The sequence below is a fragment of the Mobula birostris genome, chromosome 4 (assembly GCF_030028105.1).
Source record: "Mobula birostris isolate sMobBir1 chromosome 4, sMobBir1.hap1, whole genome shotgun sequence".
Taxonomy (NCBI): domain Eukaryota; kingdom Metazoa; phylum Chordata; class Chondrichthyes; order Myliobatiformes; family Myliobatidae; genus Mobula; species Mobula birostris.
Window position 1 is genome coordinate 36,363,401 of NC_092373.1, and position 20,028 is coordinate 36,383,428.

The 20,028-nt window shown below is 39.6% G+C and overlaps 1 protein-coding gene across 1 annotated transcript in view; it reads right to left on the reverse strand.

Moving 5' to 3' along the window:
• LOC140197010 (uncharacterized) overlaps positions 1-20,028 on the reverse strand; it is a 227,344-nt gene that overhangs the window by 198,505 nt on the left and 8,811 nt on the right. Inside the window, exons 4-9 of the mRNA XM_072256942.1 lie at positions 17,876-18,087; positions 15,648-15,717; positions 12,737-12,904; positions 10,966-11,082; positions 10,577-10,840; positions 7,850-7,996 (exon numbers count right to left, since the gene is read on the reverse strand). Of these exons, the coding sequence (XP_072113043.1) occupies positions 7,850-7,996; positions 10,577-10,840; positions 10,966-11,082; positions 12,737-12,904; positions 15,648-15,717; positions 17,876-18,087 (978 nt within the window). The remainder of the gene's footprint in view (positions 1-7,849; positions 7,997-10,576; positions 10,841-10,965; positions 11,083-12,736; positions 12,905-15,647; positions 15,718-17,875; positions 18,088-20,028) is intronic.

Below are 20,028 nucleotides of genomic sequence, written 5' to 3' on the forward strand. Positions count from 1 at the left end.
AAATATATTACAAATTATATGAGGGAGGGGAAGTAAGGTTAAAATTTGAGGAATACTAGTTGGGAATAGTAACATTAATTTTTTTTTATATATATATATAATTTTTTTTGTTGCGGGGGAGCTGGAAGAAGCACTGATCAATTGCTATGCTAATCATGTGTGCAAGCGTGGCTCTAGCCACGACCCGCAAAATGGAGGGGGGTAGTGTTGTGTATCCTTTCATTCACAACATTAGTGGGGGGGGGTATTTTGTTTTTTCTTTTTTTTATATCTCATCTATCTTTTTTTTCTTTTTGCCTGGATGATTGGGAGGGGAAAGCATAGCAACATGGTGAAGTTCAAAGAGGTTCCCCAAGGAACTATGAGAGTTGAGGAGCTAAGTAATGTTTTAGATTGGAGTAACTTTGTTAAAAATAATGACTAATTTATTGAATTTTTTTGAGTTTTAATGTTAATGGGCTTAATGGACCAGTGAAAAGAAAAATCTTAACACATATTAAGAAAATGAAGATAGATTCAGCCTTTTTACAGGAAACGCATCTAACAGAAACAGAACATCAGAAATTAAAGAGAGATTGGAGCCAAAACTTAAATGGAATAAGTATCAGAAAGAATTTATAAAAATTGCATTGGCAGTAGCTAAGAAGACTATAGTTGTTACTTGGAAATCTGATTCGTAGTTAAGTATGAATCGTTGGAACAATGAAATGGCTAGTTCTATTCCATTCGAAAAAATTACTTATAATTTAAGAGATAAATATGGAACATTTTTGAATATCTGGCGCCCTTATTTACAAAAGATAGGATGGCATATTTAATTGCTCCGATAAAGATCTTGGTCCCTTGGGGAAACTAACGAATAAGTATATTAAATTTATTTTGAATCCCATGGAGCATGTGGAAACCTTCCAATACCCAGGCGGTTCCTTTTTTTTTCTTTCTTTTCTTTTTAGGTAGGACTATATATGGGGGGGGGGTAGATTTTATTTTCTATGTATTCATTTTGAAAATTTAATAAAAATTATATTAAAAAAATAAATAAAATAAATACGATCCATACAATATAAACTACCAGACAGATTAGCTGCAATTATCAAGCCTTTATAAAGTTCCCTCAGGAAGTAGTATCATTGTTTGTATCAAAGGCTCACTTTGGCTCCCATCATCAAAAATACCTCCACTTCTCTCCAAAACTGCCTTATTCTGTAACTTAGAACATGCTCGATTCCTTATTTAAGTTAATTCTGATGAAAGCTCAGAGACTTGAAAGGCTTTCTCTATTTCTTTCCATTTCTTCAGCATTTTCTCTTTATAAACAAGGCCTATGTTTCACCTTTGCGCCAATGGAATGGTTCAATTCTGGACCAATCATAACATAAAAAAGTAGGGAGATCGTTAGGTACCTGGAAAAAATTTATTCAAGTTAATATGTTGAGGGGCAGATAACAATGAGGAAGCTAGGAGGCTGCAGAAGGACTTGTACAGATTGGGAGAATAGGCATCAAAGTGGCAGATGGAATACAATGTCGCAATGTGCCTGGTCATGCACTTTTTTTGAAGGAATAAAGGTGTACTCTATTAAATTGGGAGAGAATTCAGAAATCCAGAGGTGCAAAGAGACTTGGCAGTCCTAGTGCATGATTCCCTTAAGATTAACTTGCAGGTTGACTTGGGTTAGAAAGGATGGCAAATGCAATGTTAGCATTCATTATGAAAGGACTAGAACATAAAAGCAAGGATGTAATGCTGAGACTTTATGAGGCTGTGTACTCATACCATATTTGGAATATTGTGAGCAATTTTTGGGCATTATCTCTAAGAAAGGATATTCTGGCATTGGAGAGGATCCAAAGGAGGCTTAATAAAATGACTACAGGATGAAAGAGTTAATGTATGGGGAGCACTTGATAACACTGGGCCTGTCCTCATTGGAGTTTAGAAGGATGATGGGAAGGATCACATTGAAAACTACCAGATATTCAAAGGCCTAGAAAGAATGGATGAGTAGAGAATGTTTCTATTAGTGGGAGGGTCAAGGACCAGAGGGTGTAGCCTCAGACTAGAAGGACATCCCTTTAGAATGGAGATGAGGAGGAATTTCTTTAAGCACAGGGTGGTAAATTTGTGGAATTCATTGCTACAGAAAACTGTTAAGCAAAATCATTGGGTATATTTAAAGCCGAAATTGGCAGTTTCTTCATTAGTAAGATTGCCAAAAGTTACAGGGCGAAGGCAGGAAATTGAGCTTGAGACAGAATAATACATTAGCCATGATTGAATGCACTTGTATATCAGTACTTCCAGTAGATCTGGAATAAAGGGATCAGTAGTGGAGGACCAATTGTGCCAGTGTTGTCCCTGCGGTAAGGATATCAAAATCTTGTGGACTAGTGGGGTGGTGAGTGGATGCAGGGGTTTTTGGAATGGGATGGCAACTAGAGTGTGGATCCGAGATTGCCAGCTCAAAAGAGGGGGAAGCATTAGGAAAACAACAAATTCAAACAAGCCTAGGCAGGAAAGGTGAGAAGGTGAGGAAGGAAGGATGGCCCAGGCTGGTAATGCCAATGAGGATGGATCACAACAGAGCCGCAAATCAAAGATAGGTAAGATGCGAAACAATCTCCAAATGGTCATTATTGTATTTGTTTTGGAAAAATAATGTACTTCCAGAGATGTAATACAAAAAAAACTGCACAGTGCAATTTCAGATCAATATAATCATCAGCCAGTCTCTCTTTACCTTAAACATGTGTGAAATTTAACTTTTCTCTATCTATGTCATTCTGATGTTGTTTCTTGGATCTATGTCCCCCAAACGGTGTACTGTACCATAAATATTGAGGCAATGCTGCTTCCCGGCAGCAACAGGACAGTAAGACAAGCAAACAGCTATGACATTGGAAATGTTGGAGTAGATTTGGAATCATGTAATCAGTGTTCACATATGATACAGAAAGAAACCTATTTACGGTGTGAAAACTGAGGACCTCATATCAGATGCAGATTCAGATTCATTTATTTATCACATGCACATTGAAACACACAGTGAAATGCATAATTTGTGTTAACAACCAAACTAAGGATGTACTGCAGACAGCCCATAAGTGTCGTCCCAAATTCTCGTACCACCATTGCACGCCCACGCTATTCAGCAGAGCAACACAAGCAACAACAACAATACAACAAGAGCAACAAAACAACGACAGCAAAGCAAGCCCTTTTCCTCCTCCCCATCACCCACAGACAGGCCTTCAACCCTGTGAGAGGCTGTCCAGGCCTCCAGCATCCAGTGGACTTGCAGACATTGGACCTCCAACTTCTCTAGTGGACTTGCAACTTGCAGACCCAGGATTTCTGCCCTCAGGCCTTGACTTGTTGACTTTGGTCTTCAAACTTCAGTATTGACCCCGGGACTTCCTGATGACAGGACCACAAAGTCATGACCTCCTAAGTCCAGAATTATCAACTCACTTGCCTAGGGGGTCACTGGCACTTGTACTTCTTGCCTGCATGGCCCTCCAATACTGGGACCCACCAACCTGGGAGGAATCGTCAGTCTGGGGAGACACCAGGCCTCGTCCACATTGGTCTTTGTCCATAGCGCTTGCTGGGATGACCTCCATCCACAGGGATCGCTGGCTTTTAACCACAGAGTGAGGAGCGGAGGCCTAAACTCTAACTCACCCAAAGCCCTGTCCCTAAACCCTAAACTGACCTCAAACACTCCTCTCTGTGCCCAAGATCATCTCTACAAATCTAGAAACAATGTATTTACATTACAAGTCTGACAGTGAGAATCAAATAGCATTTCCTAAAGAATTAATAGATATTATACAGAAATGTACCGTAGTTCCAAACATTCATATTAGGATGAAACACACAAATTTTTAGAGGAACTCAGCAGGTCAGGCAGCATCTATGGAGGGAATAAAAACCATGTGATATAAGGAGGAGAATTAGGCCATTCATCCAAGTGAGTCTGTTTTGCCATTCCATCATGGCTGATTTATTATCCCTCTCAACTCTATTCTTCTGCCTTCCCTGTAACCTTTGAAACGCTGACTACTCAAGAATTTATTAGCCTCTGCTTAAGATATACCCATTGACTTGGCCTTCACAGCCATCTGTGGCAATGAGTTCCACAGATTCACCATCCTCTTGCTCATGAAATTTCTCCTCATCTTTGTTCTAATTGGACATCCTTTTATTCCGAGGTTGTGCCCTCTGGTCCTGGACTCACCCACCATTGGAAAGAGCTCTCCACACCTACTCTGTCTCGGCCTTTCAATAGGTTTGAATGAGATCCACCCCTCCAAATCTTCCAAACTCAAGTGAGTACACGCTCAGAGTTATCAAACTCTCCTCATACATTAACAAATTCATTCCCAGAATCATTCTTGAGCACCTCCTCTGAACCTTCTTCAATGCCAGTACATCGTTTCTCAGATAAAGGGCTCAAAATCACTCACAATGCTCCACGTGCAATCTGACCAATGCCGTTTAAATCCTCAGCATTACATCCTTGCTCTTTTATTCTAGTCCTCTCAAATTAAATACTAACATTACATTTGCTTTCCTTACCACCGACTCAAACTACAAGTTAGCCTTTAGGGAATCCTGCACAACGACACCCAAGTCTCTTTACACTCTGATATTTGATTTTTCTCCCCTTTTAAAATATAGTCTACCTCTTTAGTCCTTCAACCAAAGTGCATGACCATACACTTCCCTACATAGAAACATAGAAAATAGGTGCAGGAGTAGGCATTCGGCCCTTCGAGCCTGCACCGCCATTCAGTATGATCATGGCTGATCATCCAACTCAGAACCCTGTACCTGCCTTCTCTCCATACCTACCCCCGATCCCTTTGGCACAAGGGCCATATCTAACTCCCTCTTAAATATAGCCAATGAACTGGCCTCAATTGTTTCCTGTGGCAGAAAATTCCACAGATTCACCACTCTCTGTGTGAAGAAGTTTTTCCTCATCTCGGTCCTAAAAGGCTTCCCCTTTATCCTCACACTGTGACCCCTACAAACTCTTCCATCTGCCACTTCCTTGCTCATTCTCCCAATCTGTTCAAGTCCTTCCGCAGACACTCTGCTTCCTCAACACTACCTGTCCCTCCACCTATTTTTGTATCATCTGCAAACTTGCCACAAAGCCATAATTCCATTATCCAAATCACTGACATGTAATGTGAAAAGAAATGGTCCCAACACTGACCCCTGCGGAATACCACTAGTCACTGGCAGTCAACCATTCTTTGCCTCCTGCCAGTCAGCCAATCTGCTATCTATGCTGTTATCTTTCTTGTACTGCCATGGGCTCATACCTTGTAAAACAGCTTCATGCCTGGCACATTGTCAAATGCCATTTGAAAATCCAAGCAAGCAACATTTATTGACTCTTTGTCTATCCTGCCTGTTATTTCCTCAAAGAATACCAACAGTTATAGACCATAAGATCATAAGAAATAGGAGCTGAAGTAGGCCATTTGGCCCATCGAGTCTGCTCTGCCATTCAATCATGGGCTGATCCAATTCTTCCAGTCATCCCCACTCCTCTGCTTTCACCCCATACCCTTTGATGCCCTGACTAATCAAGAACCTATCTATCTCTGCCTTAAATATACCCAATGACTTGGCCTCCACAGCCACTCATGGCAACAAATTCCACAGATTTACCACCCTCTGATTAATTTAATTTCTCCGCATCTCAGTTCTAAAAGGACGTCCTTCAATCCTGAAGTCGTGCTGTCTTGTCCTAGAATCCCCTACCATGGGAAATAACTTTGCCATAATCTAATCTGTTCAGGCCTTTTAGCATTTGGAATGTTTCTATGAGATTCCCCCCTCATTCTCCTGAACTCCAGGGAATACAGCCCAAGAGCTGCCAGACGTTTCTCATATGGTAACCCTTTCATTCCTGGAATCATTCGCATGAATCTTCTCAGAACCCTCTCCAATGTCAGTATATCCTTTCTAAAATAAGGAGCCCAAAACTGCACACAATAGTCCAAGGGTGGTCTCATGAGTGCCTTATAGAGCCTCAATATCACATCCCTTCTCTTATATTCTATACCTCTAGAAATGATTGGCAACATTGCATTCACCTCCTTCACAACCGACTCAACCTGGAGATTAACCTTTAGGGTATCTTGCACAAGGACTTGCAAGTCCCTTTGCATCTCTGCATTTTGAATTCTCTCTCCATCTAAATAATAGTCTGCCCGTTTTTTTCTTCCACCAAAGTGCATGACCATACACTTTCCAGCATTGCATTTCATTTGTCACTTCTTTACCCATTCCTCTAAGCTATCTAAATCTCTCTGCAGGCTCTGTTTCCTCAACACTACCCGCTCCTCCACCTATCTTTGTATCATCAGCCAATTGAGCCACAAATCCATGAATACCGTAGTCCAAATCATTGACATGCATCATAAAAAGTAGCGGTCCCAACACCTACCCCCGTGGAGCTCCACTGGTAACCAGCAGCCAGTCAGAATAGGATCCCTTTATTCCCACTCTCTGTTTTCTGCCAAACAGCCAATGCTCCATCCACGCTCGTAACTTCTCTGTAATTCCATGGTTCTTATCTTGCTAAGCAGCCTCAAGTGCTGCACCTTGTCAAAAGCCTTCTGAAAATCCAAGTACACCACGTCTACTGCATCTCCTTTGTCTACCCTGCTTGTAATTTCCTCAAAGAATTGCAGTAGGTTTGTCAGGCAGGATTTTCCTTTCAGGAAACCATGTTGGCTTTGGCCTACCTTGTCACTTGCCTCCAGGTACTCCATAATCTCATCCCAAACAATCGATTCCAACAACTTCCTTCAGAACCCAAGGGTGCTTTCCATCAGGCCCAGGAGATTTATCATTAAGCTTCCTGAGCACCTTCTCAGTTGTAATTTTCACTGCACAAACTTCACTTCCCTGACACTCTTGAATGTCCGGTATACTGCAGATGTCTTCCATGGTGAAGCCTGATGCAAAATACGCATTCAGTTCCTCTGCCATCTCTTTATCTCTCATTACAATATCTCCAGCATCATTTTGTACTGATTCTATATCTACCCTCGACTCTCTTTTACCCTGGATATACTTAAAAAAGCTTTTAGTATCTTTTTGATATAAGTCGCCAGCTTCCTCTCATAATTCATCTTTTCCTTCTGAATAACTTCCTTAGTTTCCTTCTGCAAGTTTTTAAAAGCTCCCTAATCCTCTATCTTCCCACTAGCTCTGTCTTCCTTGTATGCCCTCTCTTTTGCTTTTACTTTGGCTCTGACTTCACTTGTCAGCCATGGTAATGTCCTTCTTCCCTTTGAAAATTTCTTCTTATTTGGAATATATCTGTCTTTCACTTCCCTCATTTTTCTCAGAAACTCCAGCTATTGTTGCAATGCTGCCTTTCCTGCAAATGTCCCTTTCCAGTCAACTTCGGCCAGTTCCCCTCTCATGCCATTGTAAATTCCTTCATTCCACTGAAATACCGACACACAGAAGGAGGAAGCTGTATTCTGGGGAGAATACACTCATGGGAAAATGCTCAGGATTCTATCAGGGAAAATGCTCAGGATTCTATCAGGGAAAATTTTATCATTCCATCAAAATTTCATCACTTTGATGAGGTTTTTTAAAAGTTAATTTGAATAATTTCTGTAATCATATGTAAATATGATCAAAACACTTGTATTAGTCCCTTCCGTTAGGCACAAATCTTCCTCAAGTGTCTCTTTTGGTGCTAACTGTGGATATTCAGAAACCTATCATCAAAACATCATACCTCAATCTAATAAGAGACTGGAGCTGTAAACAGACATAGTTGGAACTAAGAGCAGCCAAACATTACCTGTCATTGTGATATCTGATGAATTAGTCAACACCGAAAAGATTACGTTGTCATCATTGGCATCAACAGCAGTAAAAAGAACAAATACTGGTTCACCAAGCCGAGTTTGAATAGATGACTCTCCGGTGATGTTCGGTGGGAAATTATCTGTCAAAATGACATAAATGTTATTCAAGCCTTTCCGCCTTATATTACCTTCAATGTGCAAACAACTTTACACAAAATTATTATGTATTTTGTTTCAGTCAGAAGAAATTCAAGCACATTAAGAAAGGAATACTTCCTTGTCTTAAATCCACAATTGTCAGGTGACATGTAAAGGATTCAGAGCAGATTTATAGGCAGCTGTGAGGGAACAATTTCCTAACGTACAATATGCAAGAGCCATAAGTATCGCAAGCCTCAGACCTCAGGTGAAATGACACAGAGAAAGAGCTTGTTGTTTTAACCACCATGGCACTGCATTTTGCAGTAAATTAGCATTCACGTAGCACAGGATTTGTGCATCTCCTGTGACTGAAGGGATACTGTGAAGTTGGTGGTAGTCATCCATCATCACTCCTCAAAAATAATCAACATGTTCAGTAATATTGAAGATAGTGGGAGCATTCATGCCAGGCTTGCCTGGTCATAGGGCAATACAGCAAGGATACAGGCCCTTTGGCCCAACAAGACCAGCCAACTACTATGCCCCAAGCTTGTGTCAATGTCTTGCATTGGGCTCATATCGCAACAAGCCCCTTTTCTCCACGTACCTATCCAAGTGCTTCCTAAATGACTCTATTGTACCTTCCTCAACCACTTTCTCTGGTAGCTCATCCTATATATTCACCACACTCTGCATGATAAAGTTGTCCTTCTGGTCCCTTGTAAATCTTTCCATTCCCAGCCTAAAACTATGGCCTCTAGTTTTAAACTCTTATGTCCCTGGGGAAAAGACTGTTACCATCCACCTTATCTATGTCTCTCACAATTTAAACATATATGGTCACCTTTCATTCCTTAAAAACCTAGCCTGGCTAACTTCCTTTAACTCAGGCCTTCTAGTCCTGCAACATCATTGTAAATCTTCACTGCACTCGTTCTAGTTTAACCACAACTTTTCTATAATAGAACAATGAAAACTGTGCATAGTACTTCACATATGGCCCTACCAATGACGAACACAACTGCAACATAATATCACAACTCCTATAGTCAGTGCCTTATACTTCTTAACCACTTCCCTAACTGATGCTCCCTGCTGTCTAGGGTAGCCTTCTTCACTATAATAACAATCCATTTTGAGTCATCCACAGATTTACTGTCCTGGCCTTGTACATTCACAACCAAATCATTTATAAAAGTAACAAATAACAAGGGTCCCAACACTGACCCCTGCAGCATATCGTTAGTCACTGGCCTCCATTCTGAGAAAAAACCTCCCTCTGCTCTCTATCTTAAAGTCGATTTTGAATTCACCTAATTAGTTCTGCTGGATTCCATGGGATCTGCTCTTCCAGACCAGCCTACCATTTGGGACCTTATCAAAATCCTTGCTGATGTTCAAATTGGCAATATCCACTGCCCTACTCTCATCTACCTTTTTGATTACCCCTTCAAAAGGTCTCTCACAGATTTGTCAAATCTGACTTTCCATGCACAGAGCCAAGTTGAACTCTTCCTAATCATATATTGTCTATCCAAATATGGGTAGATCCTGTCCCTCAGCATCCATTCTAGTAATTTTCCTACCACTGACATCAGTTATCTCATTCTTTGGCATTTCCTTGCTATCCTTCTTAAACAACAGAACAATATTAGTCATTTCCAGTGTTCTAGAAATTCACCAGTGGCTAACAATGAAGCAAATATCTCCACAGGGGCCTCCATAGTTTCTTCTCTAGCCTCGCACAAAGTCTTAGGCCCTGGGGATTAACCCATCTCATGCATTACGGGCAAATTTCCCAAAGGCTGGTGAGGAAGAGACAGCAATAGCAATTTAATTTAGATTGGAGAAGCCATGAGCCCACAGCAAACACATTCCCTCACATTCTAAGCACTTGAAGGGCTTTATGTGCAAGTGTAGGCTTCAGCATCACACCAGTGATGTTGATTGCATACTACTGCATTCCATGGCTTCTCAATCTAAAGTAGGTTTTCTGCTTGCAGGACTGCTACACAATTTATCTATTCAGGGAGCTGTCAAATGTTTTAAGTGAGCTCATTTTAATAAAATAAAACTAATGTTACTATAAATAATAGATTTTTCAGTCCTAGAACATTTAGTGTTTTTAAAGTTCAGAATAACATCAGCAAAAATAAAATTACAATATCATATTTTACTGAATAGATCATATCCTATTCTGTTGCTTCCTATCACATAAATTGATTGGATTAAAAGTTGCCATCATAATAACAAGTTGATAACATTTTTCATTATTTATGTATCAAAATGCAACATCTCTGGGCAAGAGGAGATTGTAGTCTCGATGTGTCACACAGATTTTATCCTTGCAAAAACATAGCTAATGAAAATATCAAATAGCATGGTTTCGGTATATGTAACATGGATACAAAATAATCTCACCACAATCAGCTAAATTTTGTAATTAAAAATAGGTTACCCGCACTCTGATCTGATCTCAACAGAAAACTCTCGACTAAAATCCATCCCCAGTAATGACTTTGTGAGTAGCCCCGTGCCAGTGATAACAATAGCATAGCAAACATGCAAATAATACATACTCATTGTACTATTCTGTGCTGCAAATGATGTCACACTTCGTAATGTTGAAGCTCCAAAGGCAAAATCATCTGTACTCAAGATATCAAAAATGCAGTCATCATTTCCTTTACAAGTTTCATTAGCTTTGTCAATTTTCTCTTTGTCTGTGGTTTGCAAAAGCTCATCATAAAACTTAGGTACAAAACTGTTGTTGTTGTAAGTATACCAACTCTCTCCTTCAGTTGTGTTGTACGTAAATACACTGTTATTCTCTGTTGTTTTCCCTAGAAAACATATACACAAGTAAATGTAATTAGAATTATGTTATAATTACTCCATAATTAAATACCAGGCAAACAATTTAATTAACTACCAACAATATATAAAATACATGAAAACTATGGCTTACACGTGAGGCCAAAGTCAAAGAAAATCTGAGTGTCATTGGGCAAATTAGTTCCATCAAACTCAAGATATTGTCCATCAGCAGCTTTGAAGTCATCAGTTTTATCATCATTCCAGACTCCTAGATGCAAAAATGGGAAAGGATGTTATTGCAGTTTTTGTTCAGGTATAAGTGTCTCATTTTGCTATTCCACATCGCCATGCAAATTAAGAAGACATAAACGTACAGGAAAAGATCCTTGAGATTTATTTTTAATGTACATTTATAATGATGCATCTCAGCAAAAAAATCATCCAAGCTCAGAAACAAAATATATTTATGTAGCATATTTTATGAAGTAATTCCAAAGGATTTTATAACCAGTTAATTATTTACCAGTAATTACTTTTCTAATGCAAGAAGTATGTCAGTTTTCACACACAAAGTCAGATCATTTTATTTCGTGATATTCACTGAGGGATAAATAATGGAGATGAGCTCAGCAGAAACTCTCCTTCACTTGATTTCTTCCTTTAAGACACTTCATAAAACATGCAAATAAAATTTGATCTGACAGCAAATTGGTCAACATGGTAATTTGGTGCAGAAGTGTTGTTTTGTGCCTTCAACACTTCTGGTGCTTCATGTTAACTTCAGATTGGAAATACTTACATTTAATGCAAATTTTACTTATATGATACAGCAGACTAAAATAATTTACATTTAGATATTAACTTTTAATAAAGCAGTTAGTTTAAAAGTAAGGTAGATTTAAAGTAAGTGAAATCTTGGCTAGTTAAAATGTAAAACAGATTTGAATTGGCATGCACTAAGCTAATACGGGAATTGGTGCAAGACAGAGATTCCCAGCAATTAATCCTGCATTAAGCATTTGTATATTATGAAACAAGGTTACGGAGCTGGAAAATAGACATTGTGGTGCGTTAGCTAAGGGTAGAGCTTCCTGGACACTACTTTTATCTAATAGACTCCTTAATATTTGATAGTAGACTGGATTTTGGCATTGGCCAGGGATAGAAGGATCTGCAAAGGATAGGTCAGTGATGATGCACGATCCTCAGAAGGAGGATATTGTTGTCTGCAGGGAATTCAGGAGGATAGACAACCCAATGAGTTATATGCAGTTCATATGAAGATGCAGAAAGGGGAGAGAAAAAGGAAGGAGGCCATAGTGGGTATAATACTGTCTGGGACATAGATACTTCCAGCTACAAGCAAAGTGTTGGAATTCTGACTGAAAACTAAAAAGAGAGAAATATTCAGCGGTATAGCCAGTATCTGTGGTGAGAAATATTGAGGAAGATTTTCAGACCGATAATCTTTCATTACTGGGTAAAGTTAGAAATGAAACAAGTTTAAAGTTACACAGATAATAAATGAGGAGCAAGGAGAACACAAGAGCTTATCTACGATGAGGTGATGACAAGCAGAATGATACAATTGGTGGAGAATCCTAGTGAGCCAGGATAACCTGGCCTTATGGATTTACATGCATGTGTCATAAAAACGACCATGAAGGTAAACGGTTTTTGCACAGTTTCTTCCTGTGTATTTTTATTAAAAATAATGTTTATTTTTGAAATTTAAAAAAGCAGACTGTAAAACAATGTTAGCTTCAGAGGCTGGAAAGAGGTCATTGCTCTTCTATTACTGACAGACAAGGGACTTGCCCTTTAACAAGATCAGAAATGATTGCGAGGTGAATTAAAACAATTTTGTGACTTCACGGTCGTTGTACAATAGGTACATTCCTGAAGATGGTGGTATCACTCACCCAAGAGCCCTTCTGTTTTGTTTTTAAAAGAATTATCTAATGCAGTAGTGAAGGACAAAGCTCCCATTTTTCCTGAAACTGTAATCGATGTTCCACCCTCAAAACTGGCCTGTGTCTCATTGTTGTCTGTGATCTGTACAGTCACTTGATTTATGTAGGTGGAATTTTCTGTGAGAAAAAACAGATATTTTATCTTAAGCTATGTTGACCTACTCAAGAGATGTTAATTGAATTCATACGACAAAAGGGCTTCTTCAGAAAAATATGTTTGTTTCAAATTCCACTTAGAATTAAAACATATAAAAGAGTATTAATAAATAATTTTAAAACTATGTACAATACATTAAGATTAAACTCAGCGCAGGTCTTCAGGAACCACACAGGTTTTAACCCCACCATAGCACAGTTGCTGGAGATCAGATAAGTCAGTAAGGCAAGGACACTTCCAGTGTGTGTGTCAACCAACAGGCACGGTCAGATCCTCTGACATGAATATCTCTGACTACTGTCTCCTGCTGACTGATTATCGCCTATAGCAAGACCAAAAGCTGGCAAGGATAAATAGACAGGGAACTGAAAACCAGAAAGTGGCGTGGAATTTAAAAAGAATCAGAATCAGGTTTAATATTACTGGCATATACTGTGAAATTTGTTGACTCTGTGGCAGCAGCACAATACAATACATAGTAAGAGAGAGAAAGAAGTGTTCATGGGTTAAATGTCCATTCTGAAATTGGATGGTAGATGGGAAGAAGCTGTTCCTGAACCACTGAGTGTGTGCCTTTACACTTCTGTACCTCCTTCCTAATGGTAGCAAAGAGAACAAGGCATGACTTGGGTGATGGGGGTCCCTAATATGGGCACCTCCTTTTTGAGGTACCACTCCTTGAAGATGTCCTGGATACAACAAAGGCTAGAGTTCATGATGGAGATGACTAAGTTTACAACTCTCTGCAGCTTCTGTCCTGTGCAGTAACCCCTCTTAGAAACTTTCAAGTGTCTTTTAAGAGACTCCTAGATAGGTACATGGAGCTTAGAAAAATAGAGGACTATGGGTAACCCTAGGTAATTTCTAAAGTCAGTACATGTTTGGCACAGCATTGTGGGCCGAAGAGCCTGTACTGTGCTGTAGATTTTCTATGTTTCTATGTTTTTGGAGACAGACTGAATCTTCTCAAACACCTAATGACATACAGTACAGCTGCTGTCATGCCTTCTCTGTAGTTGCATCAATATTTTGGGTCCAGGTTAGATCCACAGAGATATTGACATCCAGGAACTTAAAATTGTTCACTCTTTCCACTTCTGATCCCTCTATGAGGACTGGTGTTTTTTCCCTCATCTGACCCTTTCCTAAGTAAACAATCAGGTCTTTGGTCTTACTGATATTGAGTGCAAGGTTATTGTTATGGCACCATGCCAATAATTGCTATATCGCACTCCTGACTGCCTTCTCATCACCATCTTAAATTCTGTCAACGATGGTTGTATCATCGGCAAATTTATAAATGGCATTTGAGCTGTGTGTAGCCACACCATCATGGGTGTAGAGAGTGTAGAGCACTGGGCTAAGCACAATTCCCTTAGGAGTACCAGTGTTGATTGCCAGCAAGGTGGAGATGCTGTTTTTGATCTGCAGATTGTGGTCTTCCGGTTAGGAAGCTGAGGATTCAGTATTACAGGGAGGTACAGAAGCCCAGGTTCTGGAGCATTTTGATCAGAACTGTAGGAATAATCGTGTTAAACGCTGAGCTATAGTCAGTAAACAGCACCCTGACACAGGTATTTGCATTGTTGAGGTGATCTAAGGCTACTTGAAGAACCAGTGAGATCATGTCAATTGTACGATAGGCAGATTGCAGTGGGTCCAGGTCCTTGCTGAGACAGGAGTTAATAATAGCTATAACCAACATCTCAAAGCACTTCTTCACTGTAGATGTAAGTGCTACTGGATGAAAGTCATTAAGGCAACTCCCCTTGCTCTTCTTGGGCACAGTTATAATTGTTGCCTCTTTGAAGCAGGTGGGAATTTCGACTGTAGCAGTGAGAGATTGAAAATGTCTTTATAAACCCCCGCCCAGTTGTTAGGCACAGGTTTTCTGAGCTCTGCCGGGTACTCCATCAGGGCCTGTTGCCTTGCGAAGGTTTATTCTCTTGAAAGACAGTCTGGCGGCAGCCTCTGAGATAGAGGTCACAGGGTCACTGGGCACTGCAGGAATTCCCACAGGTGCAGTTTTATTCTGCCTTTCAAAGCAAGCATAAAAGGCAGTGAGCTTGTCTGGCAGTGAAGCATCACTGCCATTCATGATGTTAGGTTTGCTTTGTAGGAAATGATTCCAATTCTGATAAAATGCATGGCAGAGGAGCAGAGGTCCTCAGGTCAATGTCACAGCCAGACACTCTGATCTACTGTCAGTCTATTGATTGGTGAACATCTGATGGAAGCAGCTTAAGTCTGCCTCCAGCATCAGGGTTAATTGCATGAGAGGTAGGGTCATCGTATATGGCAAAGGATTGGGATATATCTTTGTCTCCTTCTGTGTAAGATCTGATAACCTCAAGGCATCAACTTCCAAGAAGCAAGGGTTGGCATGTAGCACTGGGTGGGTGAAACAGTAACTGGGAATATGGCAACAGCACTTCTCTCAATTACAAGAATGAACCTCTATTTGATATAATTTATTTGGTACTAGAAGATCATTAAAACTTTAAATGAGGTCCAAACATGAAAGGTTTGGCCAAGATCTTTCCAAGCTGCTGCTTAGACCAGTTGCATATCTAGTGCCAAACTAGATCTCTGCCATATATGTTCTGCTAGATATTACTTCACAGTTTTCATCTCATCACAACAGCTTACATTGACTTTATCATATAATGGGAATTAATGAAGGCAAATATTATTCACTCTAACCTGTAACATTTACAATATTTCCATCAATCAGGAGAATTATTTCATCGTCATTAATAAGATTCCACTGAACCTGTAAAAAGAGAATAATTTCAGTGCCTCTATTTAAACCAATGACAGGTTCAAAATATTTGCAAACACAATTGTATTCAGTCTATCAATTCCTTTAAAAATTCTGCTATTTAGGGCCCCTTTCTGTTATACTTGCTGGGCTTTAAAGAAATATAGAAAAAAAACTTCCTCTACTGCAGTTGACACATGCCCACTGACCTGAAATAAGCCTGAGCTACCTATTACAAGCCTGATGCATTTCAATGTTTTAGTATGTTCCTATACAACAAGCAAGTTAGAGATAGTAGAAAGTCACTTAAGTATTGCAGCATATTCACTATTCAACAGCATAATGTCAAATATTTTACAGAATTTAGGGATCATTGTTATTTTTTAAAATAGAATATATTGAAGGCACTGGAGAGATGAAATAAAAATTATCTACTGAAAACTCTGAGCAGATCAGGTAGCAACTGTGGAGGAAGAAAATCCAATTAATGTACAATGGTTTCAATGACTTTTTCCAGGTTAAAAATTTCTACTGCATTTGAAATGAAGAATAAAATTCAAAATTAGTAAAGACAGATAATAAGATATTTAATGTATCTTTTATTTACTTATATCATCTGAAGCACTTCACAAAAAATTATTATTTTTGGAAATATAATCACTCATGCATGCAAAACTAGCAGTAGGATTTTTCATTGTAATTTCCCACAAACAGCAACTAAATAAATGACAAATTAATCTGCCTTTAGTGCTGTTAGTTGTCACAGTACCACATGAATTTGTTAGGATATCTTTATTCACTTGAACGGCAGTTATCTAAGCTTCACTCACAACATCTGGAGGAACTCAGCAGGTTGGGCAGCACCCGTGGGAAAGATCGGTCGACGTTTCGGGCCAGAACCCTTCGTCAGGACTGTAGAGGGAAGGGACAGAGGCCCTATAAAGACAGTGGGGGGAGGGTGGGAAGGAGAAGGCTGGTAGGTTCCAGGTGAAGAACCAGTAAGGGGAAAGATAAAGTGGTGGGGGAAGGGAGGCAGGGAGGTGATAGGCGGGAAAGGTGAAGGAAAAATAGGGGAAAACACAATGGGTAGTAGAAGGAGGCAGAACCAAGAGGAAGGAGGTAGGCAGCTGGGGGAGGGGGCAGAGAGACATAGGGATAGAGGAAGGGAGGGGGAGGGAATTACCGGAAGTTGGAGAATTCTATGTTCATACTAAGAGGCTGGAGACTACCTAGACGTTTTATGAGGTGTTGCTCCTCCAACCTGAGATTAGCCTCATCATGGCAGTAGAGGAGGCCATGTATGGACATATCTGAATGGGCGTGGGAAGCAGAGTTGAAGTGGGTGGCTACTGGGAGATCCTGTCTGTTTCGGCGGACGGAGCGGAGGTGCTCGATGAAGCGGTCCCCCAATCTGCATCGGGTTTCACCGATGTAGAGGAGGCCGCACCGGGAGCACCGGATGCAATAGATGACCCCAACAGACTCAGAAGTGAAGTGTTGCCTCACTTGGAAGTACTGTTTGGGGCCCTGAACGGTGGCAAGAGAGGAGGTGTAGGGACAGGTGTAGCACTTGCGCTTACAGGGATAAGTGCCAGGTGGGAGATCCGTGGGGAGGGACGTGTGGACCAGGGAGTCGCGGAGGGACCAATCCCTGCGGAAGGCGGAGAGGGGTGGAGAGGGAAAGATGTGCTTAGTGGTGGGGTCCTGTTGAAGGTGGCGGAAGTTGCGGAGGATAATGTATTGGATCCGGAGGCTAGTGGGGCGGTAGGTGAGTATCTAAGCTTACTGATAGATATTGCCTGTCTAATCTAACAGTATTATTCCACAATTGCACTTCTAGATATTAGTCCAGAACAGGAGTTGAAATCCTGGACACGAGGAAATCTACAGATGCTGGAAATTCAAGCAACACACATCAAAGTTGTTGGTGAACGCAGCAGGCCAGGTAGCATCTCTAGGGAGAGGTACAGTTGATGTCTCGGCCCGAAACGTCGACTGTACCTCTTCCTAGAGATGCTGCCTGGCCTGCTGCGTTGAAATCCTGGACTGGGGCTTTAACGTATGATCTTCCACCTGTTGAAGAATGAGTGGGTGTAGCACTTAAAGAGATTAGACACTTCATCATTAAAATGCAAATGATTGTGGATCCCTTATAAATAATATTGATTACCTTTGTTCCACTGGGTCCTTCTGCTGCCAATGCTATGAAGTTTGTTGCTTCTGATGTTCTGTTTTCTCCTGCTCTGATGGTTCGACCCTGTAATCTGAATACTACTGTATCATTTTCATCTCTCGAATTTAATAAGATGAATTCGCCCAGACCATTAAATGTGTATTTTACTCCATCCAGGGACACCACATGAGGATCTCCAAAAAAGAAACCTGGTAGATTTAAACAAAACAAGTACTTTTAACTAAGAAGGAAGCCACTTGAGGAAGTGCAACTCTTACTTTTGGTTTGGAATGGCAGTGATAAACAATTGAAGTAGAGGGAGTCTTATCTTTTGCTCACTTCACACTGATTTTATTCATGTTGGCTTTGGAGATCCATGCCTGCGGCACTCAGTCAAGAGCAAGTAACTTGAATTAAAATACAATAGATTGATCTTGATCAACTTTAAGCAGGTTTTCAAGTCACTTGATTCCATTTTACTTTGGGTTTATGTGGACAAAACAGCACAGTTTTTTCCTACCATCTGCGGTTTTTTAAAACATAATTTTACTACACTGATCTTTATTTATGTAAGTTGGAAATAATAGTTGCAGTTTAAAAATTGTATTTAAATATTCTCTATCATTGAAGAAAGTGAAGTTGAGGATTTTGATAACTATATCATAGGATGTAATTATCATCACCCTGAAGCGGATAATTGAAAAATGACGATGACCTTCTTCATCTGTATATATGGTTGTTTAACTCACAATGATATCACTCATAATGATATCTCTCAGCCATCCGGAATCTATGCAGATATTTTTCTTTCTTGTTCAGTGGGGGAGTGGGGGCAGGTTATCTGTTATATAAATGTGCCAGTTGCATGAGCATTACTCAAAAATAATTACTGTACATCACACACTATATTTCTGGAATAAATCTTTAAATAAATTGCTGAATTTATGTGTTGCTGAAATATGACACCTCCTTATTCTTTTAAGGAATGTGAACAATTCACACTGCGATTCTATACTTCAAAGCTAAACATTGTTAATGTAAAGTACCACAGAACTAAATCAAATGAATGGTAGTATTTGTCACCGTATCAAGTACCAAAACATCAAAGAGGATGTTGCTGCTAATCAATTTACAACTGCACAGCCCTTATATATAAATGTAAAAAAACCAAAAACGTCTGTTCACACATATTTTTCTGAAATAAAGTTCACTGTTTGAGATTATTTTCATAAAGCAAATAAATAATATCTAGACTCTGGATAGACTTTTTGCCTGGATTCAGCTAACACTTAAAATTAAATCATAATTTAATTTTAAATCATAATCTAATCTAATCTAATAACTCTCATTGTCAAATGGACAGTGGAATTTATTCACTGTTCTGGATATTCATCAGTTCTCCAGCACTTTACTGACTAAAAGTCAATGGCTGAGAAAATTTAGAATTACTAGAAATTTTTTAACAGTTCCATGAGAATTTTGGATGCAGAGATATCAGAAAAACAAGATTTTATAGTGGTAGCCAAGATCAGAATTCACTTAAGGGTGCTGTTGTGACATACAAGTGTGTATCTTTATTTGAAATCATGTTAGACCTGTGCTGGCCCCTATAAAAATAATTTTGAGGGAAAACAAATGATCAAAGTAAGCCACCGATAGTCTGCACATCAATTTATGCTGAGACTCCAGTACTTACAGGTTCAGAGAAGCAATTTTTTCTTTCTCAGTAGCAGGCCCTAGGTCACAGATCCAACATCATGTCAACCTTGGCATTAATTCCAAAATCCCCGTTGATTTCAATAGTGACTCAATGTTTGAAGTTTAGGAATGAAAGAGTGTGTCAGTTTAACTCATCTAATGTTCATCTCTTTGTTTATATGTCTTAATAAACTTAATTATTTTAAATGAAATAAAATCATTGATTTTTAAAAATCAGTACACTGTCCATGGCCTTGTCAACACAGAGGTCAACTCTGAATTTCAGGATGCAGTGAGCCAGCATAGTGAACTCCCTATATCAAGGTGTGTAGGGATGACAGACCTGGTTCCGTGTACCCAATTTTCTTGTGGCAGTAAATAGTTAAACTATTGATAACAAAGTTGGCAAAGTTAGTAAGATGAAAAAACAGCTTACTACTTTTTATCAAAAG